At 39.5% G+C, this 14,985-nt stretch overlaps 2 protein-coding genes across 4 annotated transcripts in view; one reads left to right on the top strand and one right to left on the bottom strand.

Annotated features, from left to right (window-relative positions):
• SPTLC1 (serine palmitoyltransferase long chain base subunit 1) overlaps nt 1-7,492 on the top strand; it is a 41,971-nt gene extending 34,479 nt beyond the window's left edge. For 2 of the 3 annotated variants that reach the window (XM_072992384.2, XM_078386215.1), the window contains exons 13-15: nt 2,829-2,946; nt 5,039-5,112; nt 5,966-7,492. In XM_072992384.2, the coding sequence (XP_072848485.1) occupies nt 2,829-2,946; nt 5,039-5,112; nt 5,966-6,059 (286 nt within the window). In that variant the 3' untranslated portion in view covers nt 6,060-7,492. The remainder of the gene's footprint in view (nt 1-2,828; nt 2,947-5,038; nt 5,113-5,965) is intronic. The other variant, XM_072992385.2, reaches the window with a different exon arrangement.
• Nucleotides 1-14,985, bottom strand: part of LOC144586240 (uncharacterized) — a 168,093-nt gene that overhangs the window by 102,158 nt on the left and 50,950 nt on the right. The window lies entirely within an intron of this gene.

The following is a 14,985-nucleotide window of genomic DNA, read 5'->3' as shown; positions in this document are numbered from 1 at the left end:
TAGAATAAGTAAACATACCATGCACAAAATAGTTCATGTAGGCAGTCAGAGTTTCCCCCCCCCCTGTTTGTATGCTGAATTATTAACAGAGACTACTAGTGTTTAGTTGATTCTAAAGGTGCAGTCTATATATCTATAAATAAAAGGCGGACTAATTCATGTATATCTGCTGGTCAAAAAGCATTATGCAATCATTCTTTAGATGCCAACAGAATATTACTGCCAAGATAGTTCTCCATATTGAAGGATATCCTGTACTTCCAGGTACAGACATTTAAGACCTTACTCTCTGCAAAGACCAGTGAAAACCTGGGGTGCAGTAATACAAATCTCTCATGTGCAAAATTAGTTTCCAAGCACAAATCTTTCATGAGGGTTTGTATTAGTGTGCCTTTGCTATGATAAACCTCTGTCCTTGGACACTGAAGCCCTTCTTCCAGAATTACAGAGATAGTGTTTATTTTGGAAGATGGCTTTGTACTTATATTCTCTGTGCAGGTGTATCATATTTATTTGCCTGTCTTTCCCTTTGCTTTAACTCTTGTGTTTTTTGCTACAATTCTTCTAGCTTGTGTTTTAGTTGGAAACAGGCTGTGCCAAATTTCCTGTCTTTGCCTAAGTTAAATAGTTGTTAGAATGGGGGTCAGCAAAGTATCCCTCTCTCCTAGGGCCCGTGTGCCCTTCAGCACCCTGTAGCCTTTTAGAGAAAAAGTTCCAACATTATTGTTTATTCGGAAAGTTCCCCTCATGCCCTCTAGGGGGCACAGGGCACATTTTCTGCACATTTAAAGCCACTTAAGGGAGCTTTTTTCAATTTAAAACATCTACATATTTGGAGGTGAGTGGGAAGGCTGGGGGGGGCTGTTCCAGCTGTAGAACACAATTGTGAAATAGCCAAAGCGGGCCTCTCTTGTCTGACACGAGAATTAACTGAACTTTGGTTTGCCAGAGCTGTTTGGTTCCTTGTTTTTCTTTTTGTTACTCTCTGACTGAGTGCATCCTTGAAGTCAGGTGATGGTTTATTTTAAGTAAGTGAAGAAAGGAACTTGGATATCAGCTTGGGATTTGTGTGGGAGCCCCTAGAAACTCAGAGCATATTTATTATGAAGGGCTAAATCCGCAAATGTCAAAGCCTTGAATTGGCTGCGGTTCAAAGATAGTTTCTTGCTTTTAATGTTCTGTAAGTGTTCCTTTGCTAGTTTCATTTCTGAAACCATATTAATGGTCTGTTTCATATCCTTGCATTTCTAGATATTTTGTCTACCTAATACTTAAAACTTGGTGTCCACTTAGTCAAGTGGTTATATAAAAACATATCTAATGTCTGTCATCAGTCCAAACAAGAGTGCATTTGAGATTCCATTTTACTATATTGTTCCAGAATGTTATGATCATGACTTATATGTTACTATGAACTCCTGTAATTATGAGAATTTTTGCCCTTTAAATAATTACAGTTCTGGCATATACTTTTTTTTGGCAAAGAATATGAGATTTAGATCTGAGCTGCTACATTTAACATATAAGCCCCATGTCAATATAGTTTCAGATATTGTGCTTAACGGTTGGATAGTCACATGAAGATAAACACTAAACATCTGACAAACTCACTTTTTAAAAAGAGACAAAAAGTACAGTCTCCTTAAATGCTTCTGTAAAACTTGGTGAATTAATGCTTGGAATTGCTTGCGTAATACTGGTTCATGTCCAGGTAATGCATGTTTGTGTTACTGTCCAAATATTGGTCCCCTTTTAGTAATGGAGTCCTATTATTAAAATGATCTTCTGAACGAACTATTCCAGGATTGCACACTTGAAACCATATACTTTCCCCAGGAATTTTAATGTTTAGCTTTCAGAAATTGAAGTGACCTCTTCCATGGAAGTAACGTATTTAAGAATCCTGTTGAAACCAAATTCAGCAGAACCTTTCCTGCACATCTTTAACAAGCTGTTCTTCTATCTTTTATCATGTGACATTCTGATGAAGGCTATAGTGCTAATCGGATGATGGCCTGAAAGTACAAGCTTTCACTGCTCAAGGGAGTTGCCTCTCCTTCCTTCCCTGTTTGTGTTCAGGTTTTTGCCAGCTCCTGTTACCGATAGCCACTGTGAAAAGGATGAGCTGAAATGCATCTTTAATAGCTCATCTTTTGCATTTCTCTGATATCAAATTTTGTAGACCTCCAGCTATTATCTTTTTACTGCTGTGAGGCACTCTGGCAAGCTTTGTGTTTCTTACATTGCTTGGCCATGAGACCGTGAACCCATTTAGCTAGGGTGCAGGACAGACTGCAGTCCTTGCCGGAAGAACCCTGGAGCGTCATGCTAGGGCTGCCCAGCACAATATTTGTACATAGTACGATAACACCCTCTTGATTCATTGGAATTAGATGGTGTCATAGGAAGTGTACTATTTGGTCTAAATCAAGAGAGTTTTTTCTTGCTGTGGTGAAACGTGATGCTGTGCATGTAGGAAAGTAATCCTGATCCCAGATTATTTCTTTTTGATACTCTTCTATTTGAGATAAGAAAAGGGGAAACAGGAGGGTTTCTCCATGTTTGTCTGTACCTAAAGCCTGCCTTGCTGCTGCTTTATGGCATATTATGGGTTTGTTTATGTGAATGGATGGATGGGAAGAGGGAAGTTTTGTCTGATGGATTGGGTAGGCTACCTTGATGACTTGACTGTCAGGTATGCTCTAGTGCAAAGGTAGGTGGTCACATTTAGTTCACTTTTGTAGCAAAATTAATGCTAATTTTACAAACATTCTATTTTTTTCAGTTATCAGTTATTTAGATTGTTTTGGTGTGATTGCTTTATTTAGGATTCCTGGTCTACGAGTGGTGGGCGAATCACTTTCTCCAGCATTACACCTCCAGTTGGAGGAGAGCACCGGATCTCGAGAGGGTGATATGAGGTTATTGAAGGAAATAATAGATTATGTAAGATGCTTTTTAGCAAATTTTAGATGTCTGTCCATTAAAACGACATAGTGTATTTAACTGAACATGCATTCTTGAACCTGCTCTGTTAGCTGGGGTTAAATAGTGTTTGAAAAGTAGCAGATATGGCCACTCACCCCTCTAGAATTAGCCCCTTTTATTAAGGAGTCATATGAAAGGCAGTCTAGGAGTTAAATCTCCTGACTCACAACTGTTGAGTGATAGTATCCTTTCTGAACAATATTGCTTCAAAGCACAGCTACCCATTTGCAGCTGGAAATTTATGGTTGAGGAGGACCTTGCTGGGAGGGAGAAGGCTAGTCTCCATGCCTCCAAGTCACAGCTCCACTTAACAAAGAATGGAGAGAGGAACCAATGATTCAGTGTTCGAATTTGAAGTACTGTATGAAGCGGTTCCGTCCTGGTAGTCTTTTTACCACGTGACCACTGAATATGGAGATTACTGAACATGGAGACCAATTTTACTTCGAATAAAATGCCAAAGTAAAATGTGAAATCCTGTTTTGGTATAAGTCTTTATTAGACTGATAGAAGACAACTCAAAAATATAAATTGCAAATTTTGATATAATGTCTGAATGCAACAAGTGAGCTGAAAACTATTCTTCCACAAATTGCCAGATACTGCCAAAGAAGTGGATTTTTTGCTTTTAATCAACTGTTTGCTAAATAAAAGATCCTAAATTGTTAGTAATATCTTAATTAATTTCAGGGTTCTCAGATTTATTGTGTTTATCTTCAGCCAGCCAGCCATTGATCTGCATACTCCCATGCATCAGATGTTCAATTTCTACAGGCTTTCCCTGTAGATTGTCTTCTCAAGATCAGGGGGTTTCTGTTTGAAATGCATACATGAATTTCCAGTTCAAAGAAGAGAGAACAAGGCCATGAGCTCTAGATGCTTCCAAACTGATCCAAAGACTTGGATCAACCTCTGATTTGAGTGTTCTCCTTCTCTTTCCTGGAACAGTTGCAGATAGAGGAGTACAAACCAAACAAGTTAAACACAGAAGTTGGCTTGTTTCAATAAACAGTTGCTGAAATAACCCCTGTTTTTTCTGAGTTCAGATGTAATGAGGGGAGTGGTATCAGGGGACAGGTCTCTAGTTGTCTTGTGTGCTACCAGAGGGATCTGGTGGGGCCACTGTGAGATACAGGAAGCTGGACTAGATGGGCCCTTGGCCTGATCCAGCAGGGCTCTTCTTGTGTTCATATTCAGTTGGAAATCAGAGTAAAAGATTCTGATCTTTTTTGCTCCAGTGGTTCTCAACCTTGGGTTCCCAGGTGTTCTTGCACCACAACTCTCAGAAATACAGTGGTGCCCCGCATAGCGAGGTTAATCCATTCCGAATTAACCGTCGCTATGGGGAAACATCACTATACAGAACAAAAAAGCCCACTTCATTTAATGCGTTCCAGATGGGCCCAAAACTCACCGTTATGCGATGTTCCTCCATAGCGCAGGCATTTTCGCGCCCTCGGTAAGCAAGGGCAGGGCGCGAAAAGCTGCGCGTGGCCATTTTGGGTGTTCCGATGGCCATTTTGGAACCGCCGAACAGCTGATTCCCTGACATCGCAATGCGAAGATCGGTAAGCGAAATGCTTACCGATCGTCACAAAGCAATTTTCGGCCATAGAAGGCATCGGTATGCGATCCCATTAGCGATCCCAAAAAAGGGATCGCTATGCGAATTCATCATTAAACGGTGCGCTCATTATGCGAGGCACCACTGTACTGGCCAGTGAAGGTTTTTGGGAATTTTAGTCCAAGAACATCTGGGGAACCAGGACTGGGAACCACTGTTATACTTGGACCGAAGGGGAGGGCTGTGTAGAATTCTGAAATATAGTTCAGCATTGCTTTCATATGTAGGTAATGTGATACATGGAAATGGAATAATGAAAATGGAGGAGCTGAAGTATGGCAAGCAGAGATTGTGAGTTGGGGGGGCAGTGAAAGAAACTTAAGATTTAAATGGTACTATATGTTTACAGGTTGCAATAATTGTTAAAATATCAGAATGACATCTGATGTTCTCTGTTTTATATCTGGTTATGTATCTGTATCTTAGTGTATGAACAGAGGTATTGCATTAACTCAGGCTCGCTATTTGGAGAAAGAAGAGAAATTTCTCCCGCCACCCAGGTTAGTACAGTCATTCACCTGTCACCAGTCTGTTCAGCTTCACAGCACTTTTAATCGCATGTAGACTTAGGTGAAAATCCTGAAATAAATTTTGTCTCAGTCTCCTGATTATAAAAAAATCATTGTATTAAAAATAACAAATTGGCATACTGAATAGATAGGCCCTTCAAAATTATTTGCAGACAACAGAAGCACACATGAAGTCACCTGACTTGTGTGCAGTGAGAATAAGATTAAGCAATGAGGAATCAAAGTGTCCATCTGCCACTGAATATTACATCATTTAACTTATGCTAGTATAATTTAGGCAAGAAACTTTTAGCCTCCATTTTGGAACAGAAGTTAATATGCACCAAAACCATTTGGACAGATCTCAGTGAAGACAAGCAGCAATGAGAATGTATACATACAGCTGCTTTATATTGTGTCACAATGTTGGTCCTTCTGAACCAGTACTGTCAGCTCCCCAGATTTTGATTCCTGTGTTTGTATTTTTAAGTTTGTATTAAAAAGGAAAACCTCTACTTTTCCTTGCTAATGAGGGAGAAAGTAGTCATAAAATTGTTTGGTAAGTCACTTAGAATTATCTGGTGTAATTTAAAGGAGTTTTCTGGTGGAGAAGTTTAAGTCCTTAAATACTAAAATACAGATCCCAGGATTCTTTAGGATGGAGCCATTATTGTGCAGTACCGATACTTTCCTAGTATCACCTGATTTAATCACTTGAATTTGTTGTGCACCTAATCTTGAGTTAGTCTGATTCTACCAGTCTGTACAATTCTAAAGCAGTTTTGTTTATTTGTTTATTGCTGTGCTGTAAAAAAAAATACTGACCCGTTTTTGCTCCTGCCAGCATTCGAGTTGTAGTCACCGTAGAACAAACAGAACAGGAATTGGACAAAGCCGCTTCACTTATCAGGGAAGCTGCAGAGTGTGTGCTGAATTGAGGCCTGCAGACTTGGATATTCGTTCCTCACACAACAGTGGGTACCTCTTTTCGACTGTCTGATGAATTGGCTTGAACTCCAAAGATTCAAGTTGTCAGATATAATTTGATGGCACTGAAAGCTTGACTTCTACTGAGTCATTCCAGGACAAAATGATGTCAGAGATATGAGAATGCTAAACATACACTGTATATACTGAACTCAGCTCTATTTTTATGTACTGTTAAATTGGAGATCATTGTTACACTGGTATTTTACATTATTTCACTTCATTTCTTACAAGGGCCTTATTCCTCTATGTATTTCTCTAAATGTTTAAAACACACTATTTTTGAGCATTCATGTGTAATGCTAATGGAAATAAAAAGAATATGGAAACTTACAGAATAGGCTTAATTTAACTACTGTTAATAACTACTGTTAGTAACATTTGTTCCTTAAAAAGAACAGTTCTTGTTATTGTCAGACTGGAGAGCTAAGTTGTATTATGGGATCCTACTTTTCAATTATGTACCTAACTGTCTTTCTTTTTTTTTTTTTACACTGGGTATATGGGACTTTATACACTAATCTTTTTTAGATCTCTTCGTTTTTGTAAATTTCAGAGCCAGTTTGTCAGCTTTACATCTGATATCTCCTCTCATGTCAGTGCATTGTGCCAATGTGAGTTGGGAATTGTCTTGCTTTTGATAATGTATTCAGCTTTTAAACCGATGCCCTACTCAGCAGTGCTTAATATGCCCACAGGGCTCTAACATGGACATGGAGTTTCTCATTCATTTCAGATGGGCAAGCAGTGCCATCCTGTGCACAGAAGGATCCTTTCATGGTGATGTCCTCACCGTTGAAACGCATTGGCAGACCAGCCTATGCGTTCTGCCTATATGTTGTAGCACACACAAGAGATTAGGTGCTGGGAGAACATTTCTAGGATCATAAGTACTGATCTATACTATAATCTTGCAGGTGCATAAACTGATTGAAAAATCTGTTTACTCATGATTTTTAACTATATATTGCTCATTGGTATCTAAAAATATAAAAATACCAGAAAAATGCCTATATTTAGTTGCAAAGGCACACATCCCTCTGGAATCTAGAAGTTCCAAGCTCTCTCTCTCTCTTAAAAGTGCTTACTCAAGCCCTCCATTAAGATCCATGGTAAGGATTTCCTGTTGCGTATGGGTACCTTACTAGAAGTTACAAGAAAACAATGTTCTCTTCTTCTGTCCTTCACAGAAGTTGGCATGGTGTAACTTGCACGATATGAATCAGCATAAATAGCGTTCCAGGTTTTTCGTGAAGACTGCTTTTAAGACTCTGTCATAGCTGGATTATTTCCACACGTTTGTGCCTTTTATGTTTGCTGCTACTTGGATTCCAGTGCTATATTTGAGACATATTTTTTTAAATAAAAGCATATATTTGAACCATTTTTGTGTCCTACGTATTACTTCATCTTTTATTTATTGGCACAAAATAGCAGGATTTAAGGCACGGTACTATGGTTCCTAGAGAGGGCACACCAGAGGTGATTATATTTTATTTGTTTCTTTAGTGCTTGCCTTTCATTCAGTGAGCCCAACTCAGGGTACATGGTCTTCCTCTCTATTTTTTATCCTTACACATAAACTAAGCAAGGTAGGTTACACTAAGCAAAAACAATTGGTCCAAGGTAAATAAATGAGCATTAGGGCTGAGTAGGGATTTGAATCTTGTTTTCCCCTGTACTAATTCAAGCACTACATGTGGAGTGAGCAAAATGTAGGCTGCATGCAACCCTATGTGCCATATGATGACCTTCATACCTCATAAGGACACTAATAATTGTCAGAAAGTTTTTTTAAAAAAAAAAAAAATTAGCTCCACATGGAGAGGGAGAAATTCTTCCCTATGGGGTTACAGATCTGGCCTGACAGAACAGGGTGAGAGGATCGCAATACATGTCAGTCAGTTCTATGGAAGCAATGCTTTCTCCAGGAAGCAGAGCTTCTCTTGCTGCCCTGGTAGTATATATCTTGGAGAGATGCAGTTTCTGACTCTCTTAAATAATGTTAAATAATTGTTTTACATTTTTAATTTGTCTTTTTTTTAAGTGGCATTTTCCTTCTACTTCTGTTTTTTAATATGAGGTAGAACAGTTGGATAGCTAAAATAGTATCCTGGCATAGAAGCATACAAGGTCAGAAGAGGGTGAGGGTGATGCATAGGTTAATCCACAAGGAGTACAAACCAAAAAGCACAGCAAAGTGATCTGTGGACCCAGTACTACTTTCCCCATGTTGAATTAAAATGCATCTTTTCCTGCATAAATCCATTGGAAGATCTGCATGCTTGTACCTGTACAGTGGGGTCTCTACTTAAGAACGTCCCTACTTAAGAACAATTCCACTTAAGAACAGCTCCATTTGCTAAATTTTGCTTCTACTTGAGAACAAAAATCCAGATAAGAACAGGAAAAAAAAACTTTCCTGCTCTTTTTTTAACCTTAGGTCATCTTAGGTTAAAAAAAAGTTCTCCCCCTAGTGGTAGAGTACGTATTAACCAGCTTTGCATTAGTTCCTATGGGAACTAATGCTTCAATGTACGAACGCACCTCTACATGAAAAAAACAGCCAGAACGGATTAATTGGTTTTCAGTCCATTGCTTCAAAATTAGCTTCGTCAGAAGTGCTTTTAACACTGTTCCCTGACCTAAGGGGGAAAAAAGAAAAAGTCCCCCTCTAGTGGTAGAAGGCGGAATAGCAGCTTCCCATTAGTTTCTATGGACGGAAAAGAGCAGATACGGATTAAATGGTTTTCAATGCATTCCTATGGGAAATGCAGATTCTACATAAGAACTTTTCCACTTGAGAACCACCTTCCAATACGGATTAAGTTCTTAAGTAGAGACCCCAGTGTATTCAGAGACACAAAAAAGTGGCTGCAGATCAAACCAAAACATCTGTAGCCAAAAAGTGTTTTAGACCGCTACAGCACAAAACCACATTGCAGGAAGGCAGTAAAGGTTGCTTTTTTGGTGGCAATTTTTTGTTCCATATAATTGTACTTTGCCTGTGTTTGGAGCAGGGCAACAGGAGAGAAAATGGGGAAGGAAAAGAATAGGGTGGTGATAAAGGCCCCCTTTCAGAATTGCATCGTTTTTCAGCCCACAGCCCACCCTCTATGTAAATAGAGGGTGGACTGTAACAGGAGGAAGATCTATTGACCTGGATGGCACTACAGAATTAGACTTCTGATTTTTAAAAAGAAAGGAACTTCATATCAAAGTTGGGAAGCCGCCTCTCCTTGTTTCTTGAAAAAAAAGTGTTTCTGAGTGAAACACTAGCAAGGGATTGTGTGTGCATGTGATGGTGAAGCTTTTCATGGCCCAGTGTGTGATTTGCATACTAGTAAAACAGTATGGAAATATCAGCCCCTGGGAAACGGCAGTACAGTACAGCAATCTCGAGAGTTAGGACAAGAAACTCACTGCTTTGTAAAGTTGCAGAGGAGAGACAGGCAAGGGAAACACTGAACAAAGAGGGAAGAAGAAGAAGACAAAGGTCAGTGGGGACAGAAAGAGCTCTGGGGTGGTGTTGGAGGAGAGAATTGAACCCAGACATAGCTGGGTACTTTTGCTTGTGGGATGGAGAGAGAGGCCTAGAGCAGATGAATACATGAAATTCCCAAGGCTGTTGGTGAAATTTCAGGGGCACAAGTTCTTTATACCTAGTCACCCTAGGGTTTTGAAGCCAATGGAACCCACCTTTTGATGCAGCCATTTTGACAAAAACAGCTCTCTCCTGCTTTTCTGTACCCTCCATAATTGCAGCCCTCACCTGGCATGCCATGAGAGTCATCTTCCACCAGTCCTTATTTTGAAGATCTGTACTAATAAAGTCTTCCACAAGCTCGGTAACTGAAACACAGACCATTAGATGCTAGTTCAAAATCATTCAAAGAGAGGAAATGTGCTTTATAGATTAGGCATGATTAGGTATAATTCACATTTAGGATAAATGTATGCAATTCATTTCTAGTTATTGGGGCAAATGATTTGTCAAGGTTGAAACACTGAAACATGTTTTCTGGGAGCTGCTGTCCTCCAGTGGTTTTGTTAGGACTTTATAGTACCCTAGGTTGCCTCTCTGTTATTTGGACAAAAGTTTGATTACAGCATCTTTCATTGCCTTGAAGCTACATGAATTCTGATTTTGATGCTTCTGTCAAGGATGTGGAATACGTACCCCTCCCCCATCCTGTTACATCTCAACTTCCATCATGGTTTAACGCTGGCTACGCTGGCTGCAGAGCCAGAGGCTGAGAGTTCGATTCCCCACTGTGCCTCCAGGGAGAAAAGTCAGCCTGTCGCAGCTTTGGGCAAGCAGCACAAGTCAGAATTGACTTGACAGCACATAGTAATTATTATTATGCTGACTGCGCTGATGGAAAGTGCAATCCAACAGCATCTGGAGAGCGGCATGTTTTCCGCCCATGGCTTAGATCTGTGCGCTCAGTTTTTTAATCCTCTTTGACCAAAGAAAATTATAGATTAGTACATGAGTGGTGTGGATTTCTGTGTAGACAAATGCCGGATAAAGACATTTGTAACATGTTTAATGTTTTAATAATATACTTTTATGCATCCCTGTTCCCCAAAAGACCAACCAACCTCGGCACTTTACATTAAGACGCAGTGTCTGAAGGCAATATGGTTGAGAAAATGGGTGGGGCAACTTCGCTCAGTTTGGAAGTCATTTTTGTCTTGTCCCAGACCTCAGTAAGGATTATTTCAATGGTGGAGGGTCTTCTCGTTGCTGTTGTTGTTCTTTCATATATCCTTTTAAAAACAAATGAACAAAATATAATTCCCAATCTTTTTTTAAAAGCTGGTTGCAAACATTTAAAATACAGGCGAGGGGGAGATAGCATTTAAATGGTTAGTGTTGCTCCCCTCCCCCATGCTTCTAGGGCAGCCATTTTCATGGTGAAGCAATACAGTATTTGTGGGGCACGTGGGGGAGGTAAGAAGAGTCTGAGGGTGAGCTGTAGCCCTTGGGTTGCACTTTGCGTAATGCATTTGTGCATTTTAACATCTTGTATTTGTGCATTTTAATCTCTTGCATTAAATGGGAGATCCAGTTTTCCAAGTTTCCAGTGCAGTCTTTTTTTTTAAGGACAGCCTGACTGAAGCACATAGGTAAGAGCAAGGCAGAGCTGTTCTAAGGTACAAAGTAAGCTGTTATGGATGCTGCGTAGTCTTATCCAAAGTTCCCTTCTCATATGTGAAATCAAGGTAGAAAAACTGACTACCAGCCTCCCATTGAAGCTTCTAAGTAGAAATATTCAAAAACCAGTGCTTTTGTAAGGTATTTCTATGAATTCATAACACTTGCTTTAATTGATTTCTAGCACGAGCTAGGCAAGAAAGGGCATTCTGAGACTGCAACACTTTACTGAAACTGGCTAAACAATCCTTGCGTTAGAAAATTAGATTATCTGTCTGTATACGGTTACTTCTGTTTCCATACCACTCAAAATTAAATCAACAGAAACACTTGGAAAATAATGTTTGCTTTTTTAAAAAGCTGAAATCTGTAACACGGATGCTTATTTGAAGCTGAAACACACAATGAAATTGTTAAAGTTAGGAGCGCCAGCTTGCCGGAAAAGCTTTGATTCTGCTCCCCTCCCTTCTGCACTTTTGAAATGTGATCCTGGTCACTGCAAAGAATGGTGGATTGTCTTCTTTTCTTCTCTTTTGTCACCCCATCTGCTCTTTATTACTCTGAAAAGGGTTGTGGGGTGTTGGCATTTGCAACTATCTGGAGCTGCTACTGCAAACCCAGTTTGTATCCTACGATGATTCACAAAATGCACAGGAGCTGTAAATGTTGCTCCAAAAAGGCTTTGTGTTTAGGGTTAACCCCAACTATTTGTGTGTTTACAATTTCAATGCTCTAATAAAAGGGAATATCTGGAAAGAAAGACAGAATTTGCCCATACTGTGTGCAGTGAGTAACCGAGCGTATGATTTAAAAGGAGCCGTTCGTTCCTTGATCTCCTTCTACTGTTCCCCATTATAATAGCACCTTTCTAAAAGGGTCAAGATCTCTTACAAATAAAACATACAAACCTCAAGAGAAAAGCAATGTATAACAAAAAAACAAAATCCCACCCCCAGAGCGAATGATTGGGATTATCAAATGCCATAAGGCCAATATTTAAAAATCAACCCATTTCATTCTACCTGTTTTTCTAAGAACAGAGAAACTTCTTAATCTGGCCACCAAAACAGTGTTATTGGCAGGGCCATATTCTTCTAGGTCTATTTAAAGCGTGCTCGATAAAATGTAAGCCAGAAGTATACCACAGTAAATGGAAATGTTACTTTGAACTGAATTATAAACAGAGCATAGGTAGACAGCTGCCCAGATGTTTTTAACGGCAAGTGTTCACTTGCAGACTTCCAGTCAATCCATGTGATTGTCAGAGGTATTGGAAACTGGTCAAAAGACGTGAAGGATGCCTACCTGTGGAGAGGATTCTAAGCCAACTTTCCACACACATATTTCTTGCTTGGTTCTTCACAAATTTGCCTTTGTCTTATCACACGGAATACAGAAGCTACCCAACCCTCAGTGGATTGTTTTGACTCTCATTTTCCTTCCTTTGATGTATGCTGATTTATGTGGCGTGGTGTAAAGGTATGAAGAAAGTAGTTTGTCAAATTGGTTGAGGTATTACATCAAGAAGAAGGCACTGGCACAGACTGGGGAAACAAAGAGAGCCATCCCTCACCAGCTTGAGAGAAACAAAAGCTATTACTTCACTAATCATAACATGCTAACTATCTAAAACTAGTTGAAGTCAAACTGGCATTCAAACCAATTGTTTAGCAGTTATTGAACTGGCGATCAGACCAAAGAGAACTTGGAAGTTGGCAGCTTTAGGGAAAAGAAAAGAAAATATCTAATGCTGCAGTCTTAAGCATATGTATTTGAAAGTAAGTCCTACTTAGTTTAGCTGGGTTTATGCCCAGCTTTGTGGGCGCTGGATTGGATTGTTGTTTCAAATGGTCTGTGGGAAACGTTTTTAACTTACACCATTAAAATGTGTCAGTGATAACTTGAGGAAAAAGTAGAGTATCTTCAGAACACATGAGGATATGCTTAAAAAACACAGTTGTGGAACTGTGGAAGAAGGAAGGAAAAGGAAAAGGAAAAGGAAAAGAAAGAAAGAAAGAAAGAAAGAAAGAAAGAAAAGAAAGAAAAGAAAGAAAGAAAGAAAGAAAGAAAGAAAGAGTTTGGCTGGAAAAGGTGCAGAAGGCCATCAAAATGTTCAAGAAGCTGGAGCATCTCCCCTGTGGAGTATGGTTGAAACGACTGGGGCTAGCTTAGAAAAAAGGTAAGGAAGGAAATTGATAGAGATGCATGGGATTATGTATCATAATGCAAAATCCAGGGCATCATGCAGTAAAGCTAAGTTGTGGCATATATAGGACAGAGGAGAATAAACCCATTGTTAAATTCAATATGAGATCTTGTGCTGGTCACTAATTTGGGCAGCTTTAAAAAAAAGGATTGGACAAACCCAGAGAGAATTTGTTAGGAGGCATCAGTGTGCCTCCTTATTAGCGGCAACATCAGAGATAAGATGCTTCTGAATATCAGCTGTTGGTAGAACACAAACAAGAGAGCACACTTGCCTCTGTGTCCTGCTTCTTGGGAGTTTCTTTTTAGGTGCCTAGCTGGTCACTATGAGAGCAGAGCGCTGGTCTCGAGCAGCTGATGCCTATGGGATCTTGATTCCATGCTCAAGAACAAAGTGTGCATTTGCAAAGTACAGTTCCAGAATGTAGCTAATTAAATTTAACAGATTAGGAGGAAAGGAAAGAGTTTAGCAGGAAGCAGTGTGATCCAAAGCTACATCAAATATAGCTGGAACAACTGATAATGTTCATATGACTAAAGTATCAGGCATTAAGCACAAGCTTCAGTAGAATATAGACTCAGATTTCTAACATAAAATGGATTATAGGAAATTCTTCACAGAAAAATAATTTTCATGCTATTCTAACAGGTATTTTCATGATGTTTTAGCAGCTAATCTATGTATATTTTGTTTAAGTTGTTGGATTTTATTTATTTATTTATTTTGCTGTGCAATCTGTAAAACAAAAGGAACCTTTAAAACAACCTCCCCCACTTGGCTAAAACATCCTCATGTAGTTTGTTTCAGGCTTGCTTTCTCTCTCTTTAAGTCAAAAGCCTGACAAGTTAAATTACAATTTCAGCCCAGTGAAATAAAACACTAATTTTCCTACATAAATAGCTTTGCATGTGTGCATGTAGGTCACTTCTGTCCACTAATACCAAATGCTGCCTTCTTTTCTTGGATCTGGGGCAGGAGATCAAAGGTAGGGGGCCAGGCTGAGCTTGTGTTCACCAAGCCACAGGTCATGGCTGTAGCCACACAAAATTAACATGTAGAGAATGGCAGCAGTTTTAATTTAGCAGATCTCCTGTGATCATATGGGCTTCCCAGCCTATCCTCCTGCATATAGACATGATTCTCCACACCCAGTTTGTGACTCACTAGCTCAGCTACTCTTAACAGGTCCAACAGCAAAGAAGACCAAGGGACAAACTGTGAATCTTACTAGCCTTCTGGGGAAAAAAAATAAAACAAGCTCTCCTTAAGTTCCAAAGTGACTCCTACCAGTCAGAGCAGACAACAGTAAACTAGATAGGTGCACAGCCCAACTTCGTACAAGGCAGTGATTTCTGTTCCTATGTTCTGCATACTCTGTGTTTTGGCAAGTTGACCTTTCCAGCACAAACTCTCCTGTGGTGCAGAACTGGGCATCCTGTGGTGATGTCTTTGGAGTCATATGTGATAAAACACACATTTGACAAAAGTTTGGATAACATGGTGAAACTAC

This window comes from Pogona vitticeps, chromosome 2 (assembly GCF_051106095.1).
Source record: "Pogona vitticeps strain Pit_001003342236 chromosome 2, PviZW2.1, whole genome shotgun sequence".
Taxonomy (NCBI): Eukaryota; Metazoa; Chordata; class Lepidosauria; order Squamata; family Agamidae; genus Pogona; species Pogona vitticeps.
Note: the sequence above shows the minus strand (reverse complement) of the source record. Positions and strands in the feature narration are given on the sequence as shown.